We start from the raw sequence: 12,532 nt of genomic DNA, 5'->3' as shown, positions 1-12,532 counted from the left end.
CTCAGAGCTGAGAATGAGAAGTGATTTGGGTTGGATCCAAGTGAAGCTTCAGTATCCACCTCCTTCAGAACCTGGTAGCACTCAGTGGCTTAGGCTGCTTTTGTGGCTCCTGCTGCTGGAAGCATCCTGCTGAAGGGCACTTTGCTTGCTCCCCAGTCTGACATGTGGTGCTAGGCAGGTTTAAGTGAGGGCACTGTCCTGCTGGCTCCACCAGTGGCAGCTGGATCTTTATAACATGGTTGACATAGAATGACTTTGGTGAAAGTAAACCTGACCCAGTTCAGCTGTTAACCCAGCACTGCCAGGTCACCACTAAACCATGTCCCTCAGCATCACATCCTTACAGCTTTTAAACCCCTGCAGGTACTGCAGAGTGACTTCTTTCAGGTGCTTTTTGAGCACTTTCTCTGACCAGCCCAGTCTGTCCTTCATGCTGGTGTGTGTTTACACAGGACTCTGTAAGCTTTCAGACTGGAGCAGAGCAGATTTAGATCGGATGTTAGGAACAAGTTTGCACCATGAGGGTGGTGGAACACTGGCACAGGTTGCCCAGGGAGGGGGTTGAGGCTCCTTCCCTGGAGATATTCAAGGTGAGGCTGGAGAGAGCTCTGGGGAACCTGATCTAGTTTGAGGATGCCCCTGCTGGCTGCAGAGGGGCTTGGACTAGATGAGCTTTGGAGGTCCCTTCCCACCCAGACCATGCTCTGGCTCTATGGAAAGGCTGGCTGGAAATGGAGCCTCGTGGAAGCACCTGGTTAAGCTTCTGGTTGCAAAACTGCATCAAGCTCTCAGGATAAAACTGCTCTGATCCTGGGGTCCAGACAGGCAGCATCTCAGCAGCAGTGCTGTAGTGTCCATAGTGGCCTGGCTAGGCAAGGAAGCAACTTTTCTCTCTAGCCTAGGCAATGACTTTTGAAGCTAGGAATTCACAGCCAGCCTCTCTCCTCCTTCCTCATCCTGCTGCCTTGCCCAGAGTGCAGACTGGCACCGTGTTAGCAGGGGCCTTGTGCACACACCCCCACACCAGCTTACCTGCACCTCCTCCAAGCCTTGCAGGTGTGGACAGCTGCTGGACAAGGCAGAGAGCACCCTCTGAGTTCACAGGGTGGAATAACCCTGCTGGGAGCTCCCTCTGCAGATCCCTTAGAGGGTTCTCCTACCCTGCTGTGAGATCTGCTTTGGATTCCAGTGGCACCAGGACTTTTCGTCTGGTTTTGCTTTCTCCTTCTCAAAGTCATTTGCTCAGCCATTTCTGCTTCTGGGTTGGGTGCTGGTGCTGCCTAAGCTTGATGTTGCAAAGGGCTTCAAGAGCCAGGTCAGGCTGGGTCCCACAGTGCCAGCTGCTCTGTGGCTAAGTGAAAGAAAGCAAGCAGTTTAGGGCAGGGACTTGGTGTGAAAGAGAAAGCTACAGCAGGCTGGGGAGAGCAACAGTGTGAGGAAATGATCACAGAGGTGTACAGGTGAATTTTAGCTGGAGCTGAGAAGTGATTACACTTGCCTGTGCCTGTCCAGCTGTGATTGCTGGCTGGGTCTGTCTCTTGAAGTCAGAGCATGTCCTGAGCACCATGGGACTAGAGGAGTCTTCCTGGAACTGCTGTCTGAGGCATTCCCAGCAGAAGATGTTATCCCAGCCCAGCTATGTGTGAACGAACCACAGCCTTTGTAGGGCATTTTGTAGCTAAATGCAGGCATGGAAGAGAGTCAGCTTGGAGAGAGGAACCATTGCTGTCTGCAGTGGTGCTTTGTGCTGGGGTTCTTGATGAAAAGCAGGCTGCTTGGATCCCATCCCCTCTGCTTGGATCCCATCCCCTCTGCTTGGATCCCATCCCCTCTGCTTGGATCCCATCCCCTCTGCTTGGATCCCATCCCCTCTGCTTGGATCCCATCCCCGCTGCTTGGATCCCATCCCCGCTGCTTGGATCCCATCCCCGCTGCTTGGATCCCATCCCCGCTGCTTGGATCCCATCCCCGCTGCTTGGATCCCATCCTTGCTGCTTGGATCCCATCCTTGCTGCTTGGATCCCATCCCCTCTGCTTGGATCCCATCCCCTCTGCTTGGATCCCATCCCCTCTGCTTGGATCCCATCCCCGCTGCTTGGATCCCATCCCTGCTGCTTGGATCCCATCCCCGCTGCTTGGATCCCATCCCCGCTGCTTGGATCCCATCCCCTCTGCTTGGATCCCATCCCCTCTGCTTGGATCCCATCCCCTCTGCTTGGATCCCATCCTTGCTGCTTGGATCCCATCCCCTCTGCTTGGATCCCATCCCCGCTGCTTGGATCCCATCCCCGCTGCTTGGATCCCATCCCCTCTGCTCGGATCCCATCCCCTCTGCTCGGATCCCATCCCCTCTGCTCGGATCCCATCCCCTCTGCTCGGATCCCATCCCCTCTGCTCGGATCCCATCCCCTCTGCTCGGATCCCATCCCCTCTGCTCGGATCCCATCCCCGCTGCTTGGATCCCATCCCTGCTGCTTGGATCCCATCCCCTCTGCTTGGATCCCATCCCCGCTGCTTGGATCCCATCCCCTCTGCTTGGATCCCATCCCCTCTGCTTGGATCCCATCCCCTCTGCTTGGATCCCATCCTTGCTGCTTGGATCCCATCCCCTCTGCTTGGATCCCATCCCCGCTGCTTGGATCCCATCCCCTCTGCTCGGATCCCATCCCCTCTGCTTGGATCCCATCCCCTCTGCTCGGATCCCATCCCCTCTGCTTGGATCCCATCCCCTCTGCTCGGATCCCATCCCCTCTGCTTGGATCCCATCCTCGCTGCTTGGATCCCATCCCCTCTGCTCGGATCCCATCCCCTCTGCTTGGATCCCATCCCCTCTGCTCGGATCCCATCCCCTCTGCTTGGATCCCATCCCCTCTGCTCGGATCCCATCCCCTCTGCTTGGATCCCATCCTCGCTGCTTGGATCCCATCCCCTCTGCTTGGATCCCATCCCCTCTGCTTGGATCCCATCCCCGCTGCTTGGATCCCATCCCCTCTGCTTGGATCCCATCCTTGCTGCTTGGATCCCATCCCCTCTGCTTGGATCCCATCCCCGCTGCTTGGATCCCATCCCCTCTGCTCGGATCCCATCCCCGCTGCTTGGATCCCATCCCTGCTGCTTGGATCCCATCCCCTCTGCTTGGATCCCATCCCCTCTGCTTGGATCCCATCCCCTCTGCTTGGATCCCATCCCCTCTGCTTGGATCCCATCCCCTCTGCTTGGATCCCATCCCCTCTGCTTGGATCCCATCCCCTCTGCTTGGATCCCATCCTTGCTGCTTGGATCCCATCCCCGCTGCTTGGATCCCATCCCCGCTGCTTGGATCCCATCCCCTCTGCTTGGATCCCATCCCCTCTGCTTGGATCCCATCCCCTCTGCTTGGATCCCATCCTTGCTGCTTGGATCCCATCCCCTCTGCTTGGATCCCATCCCCTCTGCTTGGATCCCATCCTTGCTGCTTGGATCCCATCCCCTCTGCTTGGATCCCATCCCCGCTGCTTGGATCCCATCCCCTCTGCTCGGATCCCATCCCCTCTGCTTGGATCCCATCCTCGCTGCTTGGATCCTATCCCCGCTGCTTGGATCCCATCCTCACTGCTTGCTAGTAGGGATGAGCCCTTGAGCACCCAAGTCCAGCTGGGAGGTGTCCCATGGCAGGGGGGTTGGAGCAGATGCTCTCTAAGGTCCCTTCCAAGCCTAGGCCGTTCTGTGATGCTGTAATTCACTTCCCTCCTACATCTATCCACAGAGGGTCTGTGCAGAGCTCTGAGGTGGGGTGGATCACAGTCTCTGGTAGCTTGTTTTGTTGTTTTCCTTCTCAGTTGTGCTTGTTCTAGCTCCTGCTTGCTGCTCTGGCTGGGTTTTGGCTCTGCCTGTCTACATCCCCATTTTACATCCCAGGTTTGTGAGCTGTCTCTGCTGCTGTGTGTTGGTGCAGCCCTGCTTGGTGGATTCCAGCTGTGCCTGGTACCTCAGCAGGGTGTTGGAGGGCACTCCATGCTGCCAGAGCCACCTCATAAGTGGGAGGTTTGGGCCCAACACCTACTGCTCCAGATTCACCTATGAAGAAAGACTGAGAGGACTGGGGCTGGTTAGTCTGGAGAGGAGAAGGCTGAAAATGCTCAGGGGGTGGAGCAGCTCTGCTGCAAGGAGAGGCTGAGGGAGCTGGGGGTGTTCAGCCTGGAGAAGAGAAGGCTCTGGGCAGACCTAAGAGCAGCCTGGCAGGACCTGAAGGAGGCTACTGGAAGGCTGCAGAGAGACTGCTCCCAAAGGCTGCAGGGACAGCACCAGGGGCAATGGCTCCAGGCTAGAGCAGGGCAGACTGAGATTGGCTATCAGGAAGAAGTTCTTCCCTGTGAGGCTGCTGGAACACTGCAGCAGGCTGCCCAGGGAGGTGGCTGAGGCTGCAGCCCTGGAGATACTGAAGGTGAGGCTGAGTGAGGCCCTGGGCAGCCTGATCTAGCTGGGGATGTCCCTGCTGGGTGTGGGGAGGTTGGCCTGGAGGAGCTGTGCAGGTCCCTTCCAGGCTGGACCATTCAGTGGTTCTGTCTCTTGCCTTTCCATCTGCACGCCCTGGAGCACAGGAGGGAGCAGCAGACCACCCGGAGCCTGCTGAACGACAAGCGGCTGGTCACGGAGCAGCGGCAGCGCTACAGCCAGTACAGCGTGGTGGTGGAGGAGCTGCCCTGGCAGCCAGGAGCAGCCCAGCTCTACAGGGAGGACTATGAGGATGAGTATGATGACACCTATGATGGCAACCAAGTGGGAGCCAACGATGCCGACTCGGATGACGAGCTGATCAGCAGGAGGTAGGTGCTGCAGGGGGATGGGAGGCAGCCAGCACCCAGAGCTCTCTGGCCTGCACAAACCTGTCCAATACCTGTGGCCAGCAGGGCAGGAGAGCTGAGTCTGCCCTTCTGCTCTGCTCTTGTGAAACCCCATTTGAATACTGGGGTCAGTTCTGGTGTCCACAGCGTGAGAAGGACACAGAGCTGTTGGGGCACGTCCAGAGGAGGCCACAGAGGTGATGCAAGGGCTGGAGCAGCTCTGCTGTGAGGACAGGCTGAGGGAGCTGGGCTTGTTCAGCCTGGACAAAAGGAGACTCTGAGGGAACCTTAGAGCTGCTGCCAGTACCTGAAGGGATCCTGCAGGCAGCTGCAGAGGGACTGTTCCTAAGAGTGTCTAGGGACAGGCCAAGGGGGAATGGTTGGAAGCTGAGGCAGAGCAGGGTTAGACTGGAGCTTAAGAAGTTCTTCAGTCTGAGGGTGGTGAGACTCATGGGTTCAGAGAGGCTGTGGATGCCTCCTCCCTAGAGGTGTTCAAGGCCAGGCTGGACAAGGCCTTGGGCACCCAAGTCTAGTTGAGAGGTGTCCCTGCCCATGGCAGTGAGGTTGGAGGAGATGATCTTTGAGGTCCCTTCCAACCTAAGGCACTCTGTGATTCTGTGAGCACAGGGGCTCAGCTCTGTGTCTCAGGGAGGACATGCATGCTTCAAACCACCCCTTTGACTGCTGCTGGTTTCTCTGTAACATGCAAGGAGGGAGTTTTGGGGCTCCCTTCTCCTGGGGGTAGGAGGTGTTGCCATGCCACGCACCCAGGATCTTCTCAGGCTTCTGCTTTCTGCAGCTGTAGGACTTGGTTGTTGCCTCGACTGAACAAACCTGAGAGGGCAACTTGCCACTGGGCTGAAGCTTGCTCTCAGTGGTGCTTCTGCTCACAGGACTCTGTCCTGCAGTGGGGGAAATGGACTGCCTCTAATAATTGGGGTTGAGTGTGGTTGTGTGGCTGGTTAGCCAAGGGAAGCCTCAGCATGTGGTACAGCTGGCCTTGTCCCTCTGAAGCCCTGGAGTTCAGAGCTGGATGCCCTCTGCAGCATCTCCCCAGTGAGTCACCACTGGAGACAAGGAGCTTTCAGGGAGCACAGGCTTCGTTTTTGGATGGCAGAGGGTTTCATGTAGAACTAAAAGCTGGAGAGCACAGGGGTTTAGAAGTGCTCTGACATGTCTGACAGAGACACTGGAACTTCTGGTGAGTAAGGAAGATGCCACCAGTGCTGACCTCCCCCCAGAGGGCATCCTTGGGCTTCCTTTGTCCCTTCTGCCTTTGTTTTCCCTCCTGAAGCAAGGTGAGCTTCAGTTGAAAGCCTCTTTGTGCTTTGCTTGTGACAGCAAGGTGCTCAGGTCTTCTCCCCTCTTTCAGGTGCTCCCTGCTCCTAGAGGAGCAGCAGTGAGCAGAGGGTAGTGCTGAAGAGCAGCTCTATGGGTGTGAAGGAGCAAAGGCTTTTCTGCTCTTCCCTTTGTTCCTTTGGCAGGGGGATCAGAACTCCAACAGCCCTTAAGCACACACACACACACACACACACACACGTGTATATATGCATTAAAGAAGAGCTACAGGCATGTGGCAAGTTCTCCCTCACCCCCAGGCCTCTGCTGCGCTGTGTGCAGGGTGAGTCATAAAGCTTGCTGGGTTTCTCCAGGTAGGAAACTGGGGCACAGCAGGGGAAGGGGGCAGGCAGGGCTTGCAGAGCATGGCACTTCCAGAGCTGTGTGTGCTCCTGTCTGAGCTTGAGGAGGATTTGCCTTTGGGGAGCTCAAGCCCAGCAAAGCATCCTCCTTCCTGATGCCTTGTGGCTGTGCCTGGATCCTCTTCTTCCCCAGTGGTTTCCTTGCAGAAATTCCTTCTGAGGCCTCAGGTCTTTCCTGCTGTGTTTTTTCTTTCTAAACTATTATTATTTGCAGTAAGAGCTTCCTAGTGAGCACTGCCCAGTGAATCATGTGTGCTCTTGAGCTGCCCACAGCAAGTGGGTCAGTAGCTACTGGCTCCCTGGGTTCTCTTCTTCCCTTCAGAAGCAGCCAGGCCATGAAGTGTGTAGAGTCTCATTCTGGAAGGGCAGGATGCAAAGCAGAGAGGACCTGCTGCTCATCAGACACCTGGGGCTCTGCTCTCCTCACTGCTGACTGTTTTGCCTCTTGCTTTGCAGGCCATTCACAATCCCTCAGGTCCTGAGACCAAAAGGACAGGAAGAAGGACAGGAGGAAGAAGAGGAGGATGAGGAAGAAGAGGAGGAGGAAGCTGAAAAGGAAAGAACAAAGGTGACATTTAGTTGATGGTTTGGGGTCATAGATCCATAGAATGGTTTGGGGACCTTAAAGATCATCCAGTTCCAACCCCCTGCCATGGGCAGGAGACCTCCCACTAGCTCAGGTTGCTCAAGGCCTCATCCAACCTGGCCTTGAACACCTCCAGGCAGGGGGCAGCCACACAGCTGGAGAGCAGCCATGGGGAGAAGGAGCTGGGAGTGCTGGTGGACAGCAAGCTCTGCATGGGGCAGCAATGTGCCCTGCTGGCCAAGAAGGCCAATGGGGTCCTGGGGTGCATTAAGAGGAGTGTGGCCAGCAGATCCAGGGAGGTTCTCCTCCTTCTCTACTCTGCCCTGGGGAGACATCACCTGGAATATTGCCTCCAGCCCTGGGCTCCCCAGCTCAGGAGGGACAGGGAGCTGCTGCAGAGAGTCCAACAGAGGCTCCCAGGATGAGTGAGGGACTGCAGCACTGCCCTGGGAGGAGAGGCTGAGAGCCCTGGGGCTGCTTAGTCTGCAGAGGAGAAGCCTGAGAGGGGATCTAAGGAATGCTTCTGAATCTCTGAGGGCTGGGGGGCAGGAGGGAGGGGACAGGCTCTGCTCAGCTGCACCCTGCCATAGGCCAAGGGGCAAGGGATGGAAACTGCAGCCCAGGAGGTTGCAGCTCAGCAGGAGGAGGAACTTCTGCCCTGGGAGGCTCCCAGAGCCCTGGAGCAGGCTGCCCAGAGAGGTTGTGGAGTCTCCTGCTCTGGAGCCTCTCCAGCCCCATCTGGCTGTGTTCTGTGTGCCCTGTGCTGGAGTCTCTGCTCCTGCTCTGCCAGGGGGCTTGGCCTGGATGACCTTTGGAGGTCCCTTCCAGCCCCTAACATCCTGTGAGCCTGGGGATAAACAGTGAGTTGACTTTGTTCCACACTCCACCAGGCTCACCTCCTGCCCTCTCCCTTTGCATGATGCAGAGGGGCTCACTGACCTCTTTCCTCCCTCCCTGGGGCAGGACCACTTCGTGCAGGACCCAGCAGTGCTGCGGGAGCGCGCCGAGGCGCGGCGCCTGGCCTACCTCGCCAGGAAGGGGTGAGTGAGGGGCAGCTCTCTGGGGTGCAGCCATGGCTCTGCAGTCAGCTGCTGGCTGGAGGTGGTGAGGCCATACCTGCTCCTTAACATTCCTGCATGTCAGGTCACCACTGTGCTGCTGGGAGCTTCCTCTGCCCAGCTTCTCCTTCCCTGCTGGTCGTCCTGTCCCATCAAGTGGGCAGGCATGCTCCTTTGGCACGAGCAGCAGAACCCTGTGCTCTCCAAGATCCTCTCCTGCACAGCTTGAGCAGCTGGCACAGGGCTTCCAGGACAGCTCAGGTGCTGGCTGTAGCTGGCAGGTTCACTGTGCAGCACACAGCCACGTGGCTAACACTGCTGCTCAGCTGTGGCAGAGCTGGGGGGAGAAGAGGCTGAAGGCCGAGTTCCTCACACCCAGTTGTTCCTTGGGATGAGTGGAGTTCCTCCCCATGTGTGCAGGGGGTTTGTGGTGATGTGCTTTCTGTGTCCCCCAGGCACAGGCAGGAGAGCTCTGCTGTGGTTGGGAGCGCCAAGGGCCAGGGGCAGAGCCGGGAGACGGCGCAGGAGCGCAGGAGGAAGGAGGCCAACAAAAGCACAAGGGCCAACCACAACCGGCGAGCCATGGCTGACAGGAAGAGGAGCAAAGGCATGATCCCCTCCTGAGAGACTCTGGGCCTGGCTGCTGCATCACCCCAGGCCTCTGCTGTGGCAGGAGGCAGCTCTGCCCTGTTCCCTCGGGGCTGCCTTTGCTCAGGGGACAATAGCACGGTGCAGCACCTGGCTGCTGCAGAGCTGCACACCCCGAGGGAGGGCTCTCTGCTGCTCGTGGGAAGAAGCTGTCCTCCAGGCAGAGCCTGGCTGCTCTGCAGCTTGGAGAGATATTTGTGCTGACCTGCACCTTGCCATGTCAGACAGGCTGCATCAGCCCTTCCTTTCCTTTTCTACTATTTATAACTGAGAATTTTATTTTCATACCAGCTCCTTGTGCCCTCCCCACGACTGCCAGGCCCCACAGAGGGCAGCTCTGATCAGAGCAAGGCTGCTCTGGAACAGCTCTTGTAGCTTTCTGCTCCACTGCACTGCCTTTTCCTCAAAGCACAGCTTGCAGGCTGGTGGGAAGAACGCTCAGGCCGTCCCCTCTTGCCAGCAGACACAAAGGAGTTCAGGTCAGTGAGACCTCAGCATCACTTTCTGTCCCTTGAGTGAGGTGTGTGAAAGCAGAATGGGCAAATAAACCATTTAAACCTTGCAGCTGGTGTTTTTCAAAGGCTCTTACAAACCCTATTGATCTGCAACTTGGAGGAAACTCAACGAGCCTTTTAATGTGCTGTAGCTGCAGGCAGTGGAATTCAGCTGCTGTTGAGTGTGATGAGATCTCAGCACAGCCACTGAGACCAGAGATGCCCAAGAAATCCTGGCAGAGGCATCCTGAGCGAGATGACAGCAGCCTGGAAATTGGCAGCAGGGTCAGAGCCCCTGGGGAGCTGCCTCCTCAATAACCACTTGTCACACTCTGTGAAGCAGAGCTGCCCTGATCACTCTGCCTGCTGCTGGGGAGGCTGGCAGCTGAGAGTAAGCAGTTTGTAGTTGTTGGAAGGGCTTCTCCTGAGGGCTGTTTGGGTTTGCTCTTTTTAATGGAGCTGTCCCCTAGGCAGAAGAGAGAAGCAAATGACTGAGCTCACCCTGGAGCCTGCTTGGGAGGTGCTCAGATGCCATGGCCTGGCTGCTGCTGCCATGTGCCCAGGCAAGCCTGGAGTGTCTGCCAGCAGCTGGTGATAAAACTGCTCCAGCACAGCTGGCATGGAGCCCTGGCACATTCCTGGGGTGCTGCCTCCATCACAGGGGTGACCTCCCAGCTAAACAATTGGCTCTTCCCTGGTGAGGCTCTCTCTCCTCTGCATGCAGTGGGTGATGTGGCACTGGAGCTCTGCTCTTCCAGCTGCTCCTGAATGCTGCAGGAGGAGAGCTCTGGGAATAATCAGCTCTGTGGGCATGGCCAGGGCTTGGGAATTAGCTCTGGGCACATCCAAGGCTTGGGAATCCACTCTGTGGGCACACAGGCCCTGCCTGGCTATGCACACAGGGCTGAGTACTGCAGCCACACAGTGTGCTGCTAGGACTGCCTTCAGGAGGTGGAGGAAGGACTCTCAGGACCTTGTCTGGGACCTGCACAATCCCCCCAGCCAGGGCAGAAGCAGGAGCCTTGCATTCTCATCACACAGTGGCTTTGGATCCTGCTCTGAAGTGAAAGCCTGAGCTCTGGGCTTGTTTGGGGGTGCAGAGTGAGCCTCAGGACTGGGCACTGCTTCCATGACAAACTTGGGTGTCCTGGGGGATGACTGCAAAACACCCAGAGGATGAGGAGCAGGGAAAGGCCAGGGCCCCTCTAAACCCTTGTCCTTCAGCATCACCTCTCCAGGGCTTCTCAATCCCTCCAGGGCAGGGCACTGCACCCCTGCCTTGGGCTGCCCTGTCCCAGGGTGCAGGGAAACAAGGAGGAGCAAGAACAAACCCTGCTCCCCCACCAGCACCCCACTGCAGCTTCCCAAAGCAGCTCCTGCTGCCTCTACCCTATCCTCCTTCTGCCTCAACAGCTCCTGCTCCTCCACCACCAGTCTTGGACCCACCCCAGAGCCAGGGGGGAGACCCTCACCCAGCCCAGGCAGCACCCGTGAAGGGTAGGGGAGGAAGCATCAATCTTGGCCCTAACAACCGGGGGGCCACCAGGCCCCCCGGCCTTTGGAGTCACCACCACCAGCACCCAGGGTGCTCCAGGGGCACTGACCTGAGATGAGAGGAGGATCCTCAGCCCAAATGGGCTCAGCTTAGAACTGCTGTTGCTCCTGGGGGGCATTAAATAGGGCAGTGGGTGGGGAGGGCCAAGTGGCCACAGCTGGGCTGGGAGGAGACTCCAGCAGAGCCCAGGTGCTGTGGGTTTGAGGGGAAGGAGGTGTGTGAGGGGGGTGGGAAAGGAGCAGATATGGTGGGAGAGGGGAGGTGGTGATGAAAGAAAGGATTGCTCAGATGGCTTCAGTTTCCTTAAGTCTGTCCTGCTGTACAACTGCAGCTCCTGCTTGGCTTTGCCTCCATGCACAGAGCACACAGCCAGCGATGCTCCATGGAACAAGGCACAGTGGAGGCTTTTCCAAGGAAGGATTTCCATCATTACCAGTTTGCTCAGTGGGAAGAGCTCTGCCTTGCAGAACAAGCTTTTGCAAAGTAAAGGAAAAGGGCTGCCAAAGGCATCCCAGCAGACAACAGCAGAAGACTGAGAGGCACAGAGCCCTGGAGCAGGCAGCCCAGAGGGGTTGTGGGGTCTCCTTCTCTGGAGACGTTCCAGCCCCATCAGGATGCATTCCTGTGTGACCTGTGCTGGACTCTATGCTCCTGCTCCAGCAGGGGTTTGGACTTCTTTCATCACCACCTCCCCTCTCCCACCATATCTGCTCCTTTCCCACCCCCCTCACACACCTCCTTCCTCTCAAACCCACAGCACCTGGGCTCTGCTGGAGTCTCCTCCCAGCCCAGCTGTGGCCACTTGGCCCTCCCCACCCACTGCCCTATTTAATGCCCCCCAGGAGCGACAGCAGCTCTAAGCTGAGCCCATCTGGGCTGAGGATCCTCCTCTCATCTCAGGTCAGTGCCCCTGGAGCACCCTGGGTGCTGGTGGTGGTGACTCCAAAGGCCGGGGGGCCTGGTGGCCCCCCGGTTGTTAGGGCCAAGATTGATGCTTCCTCCTCTACCCTCCACGGGTGCTGCCTTGGCTGGGTGAGGGTCTCCCCCCTGGCTCTGGGGTGGGTCCAAGACTGGTGGTGGAGGAGCAGGAGCTGTTGAGGCAGCAGGAGCTGCTTTGGGAAGCTGCAGTGGGGTGCTGGTGGGGGAGCAGGGTTTGTTCTTGCTCCTCCTTGTTTCCCTGCACCCTGGGACAGGGCAGCCCAAGGCAGGGGTGCAGTGCCCTGCCCTGGAGGGATTGAGAAGCCCTGGAGAGGTGGTGCTGAGGGACAAGGGTTTAGAGGGGCCTGGCCTTTCCCTGCTCCTCATCCTCTGGGTGTTTTGCAGTCATCCCCCAGGACACCCAAGTTTGTCATGGAAGCAGTGCCCAGTCCTGAGGCTCACTCTGCACCCCCAAACAAGCCCAGAGCTCAGGCTTTCACTTCAGAGCAGGATCCAAAGCCACTGTGTGATGAGAATGCAAGGCTCCTGCTTCTGCCCTGGCTGGGGGGATTGTGCAGGTGCCAGACAAGGTCCTGAGAGTCCTTCCTCCACCTCCTGAAAGCAGCCCCAGCAGCACTGTGTGGCTGCAGTACTCAGCCCTGTGTCCCCACCCTGTGTGCACAGCCAGGCAGGGCCTGTGTGCCCCCAGAGCTGCCTCCCCAGCCCTGTCTGTGCCCACAGAGCTGTGAA

General features: G+C 57.8%; 1 protein-coding gene across 2 annotated transcripts in view; it reads left to right on the top strand.

Annotated features, from left to right (window-relative positions):
* LOC137461434 (activating signal cointegrator 1 complex subunit 2-like) overlaps positions 1-9,373 on the top strand; it is a 31,067-nt gene extending 21,694 nt beyond the window's left edge. For both annotated transcript variants that reach the window (XM_068171173.1, XM_068171172.1), the window contains exons 15-18: positions 4,581-4,805; positions 6,980-7,091; positions 8,073-8,149; positions 8,623-9,373. In XM_068171173.1, coding sequence (XP_068027274.1) covers positions 4,581-4,805; positions 6,980-7,091; positions 8,073-8,149; positions 8,623-8,791 — 583 coding nt within the window. In that variant the 3' untranslated portion in view covers positions 8,792-9,373. The remainder of the gene's footprint in view (positions 1-4,580; positions 4,806-6,979; positions 7,092-8,072; positions 8,150-8,622) is intronic.
* Positions 9,374-12,532: the final 3,159 nt, after the last annotated feature.

This window comes from Melanerpes formicivorus, unplaced genomic scaffold (genome assembly GCF_026170545.1).
Source record: "Melanerpes formicivorus ecotype bairdi unplaced genomic scaffold, bMelFor1.0.p_v2 SCAF_2167, whole genome shotgun sequence".
Taxonomy (NCBI): Eukaryota; Metazoa; Chordata; class Aves; order Piciformes; family Picidae; genus Melanerpes; species Melanerpes formicivorus.
The sequence above is the reverse complement of the archived record's forward strand: the minus strand, read 5'-3'. Positions and strand labels throughout refer to the sequence as shown.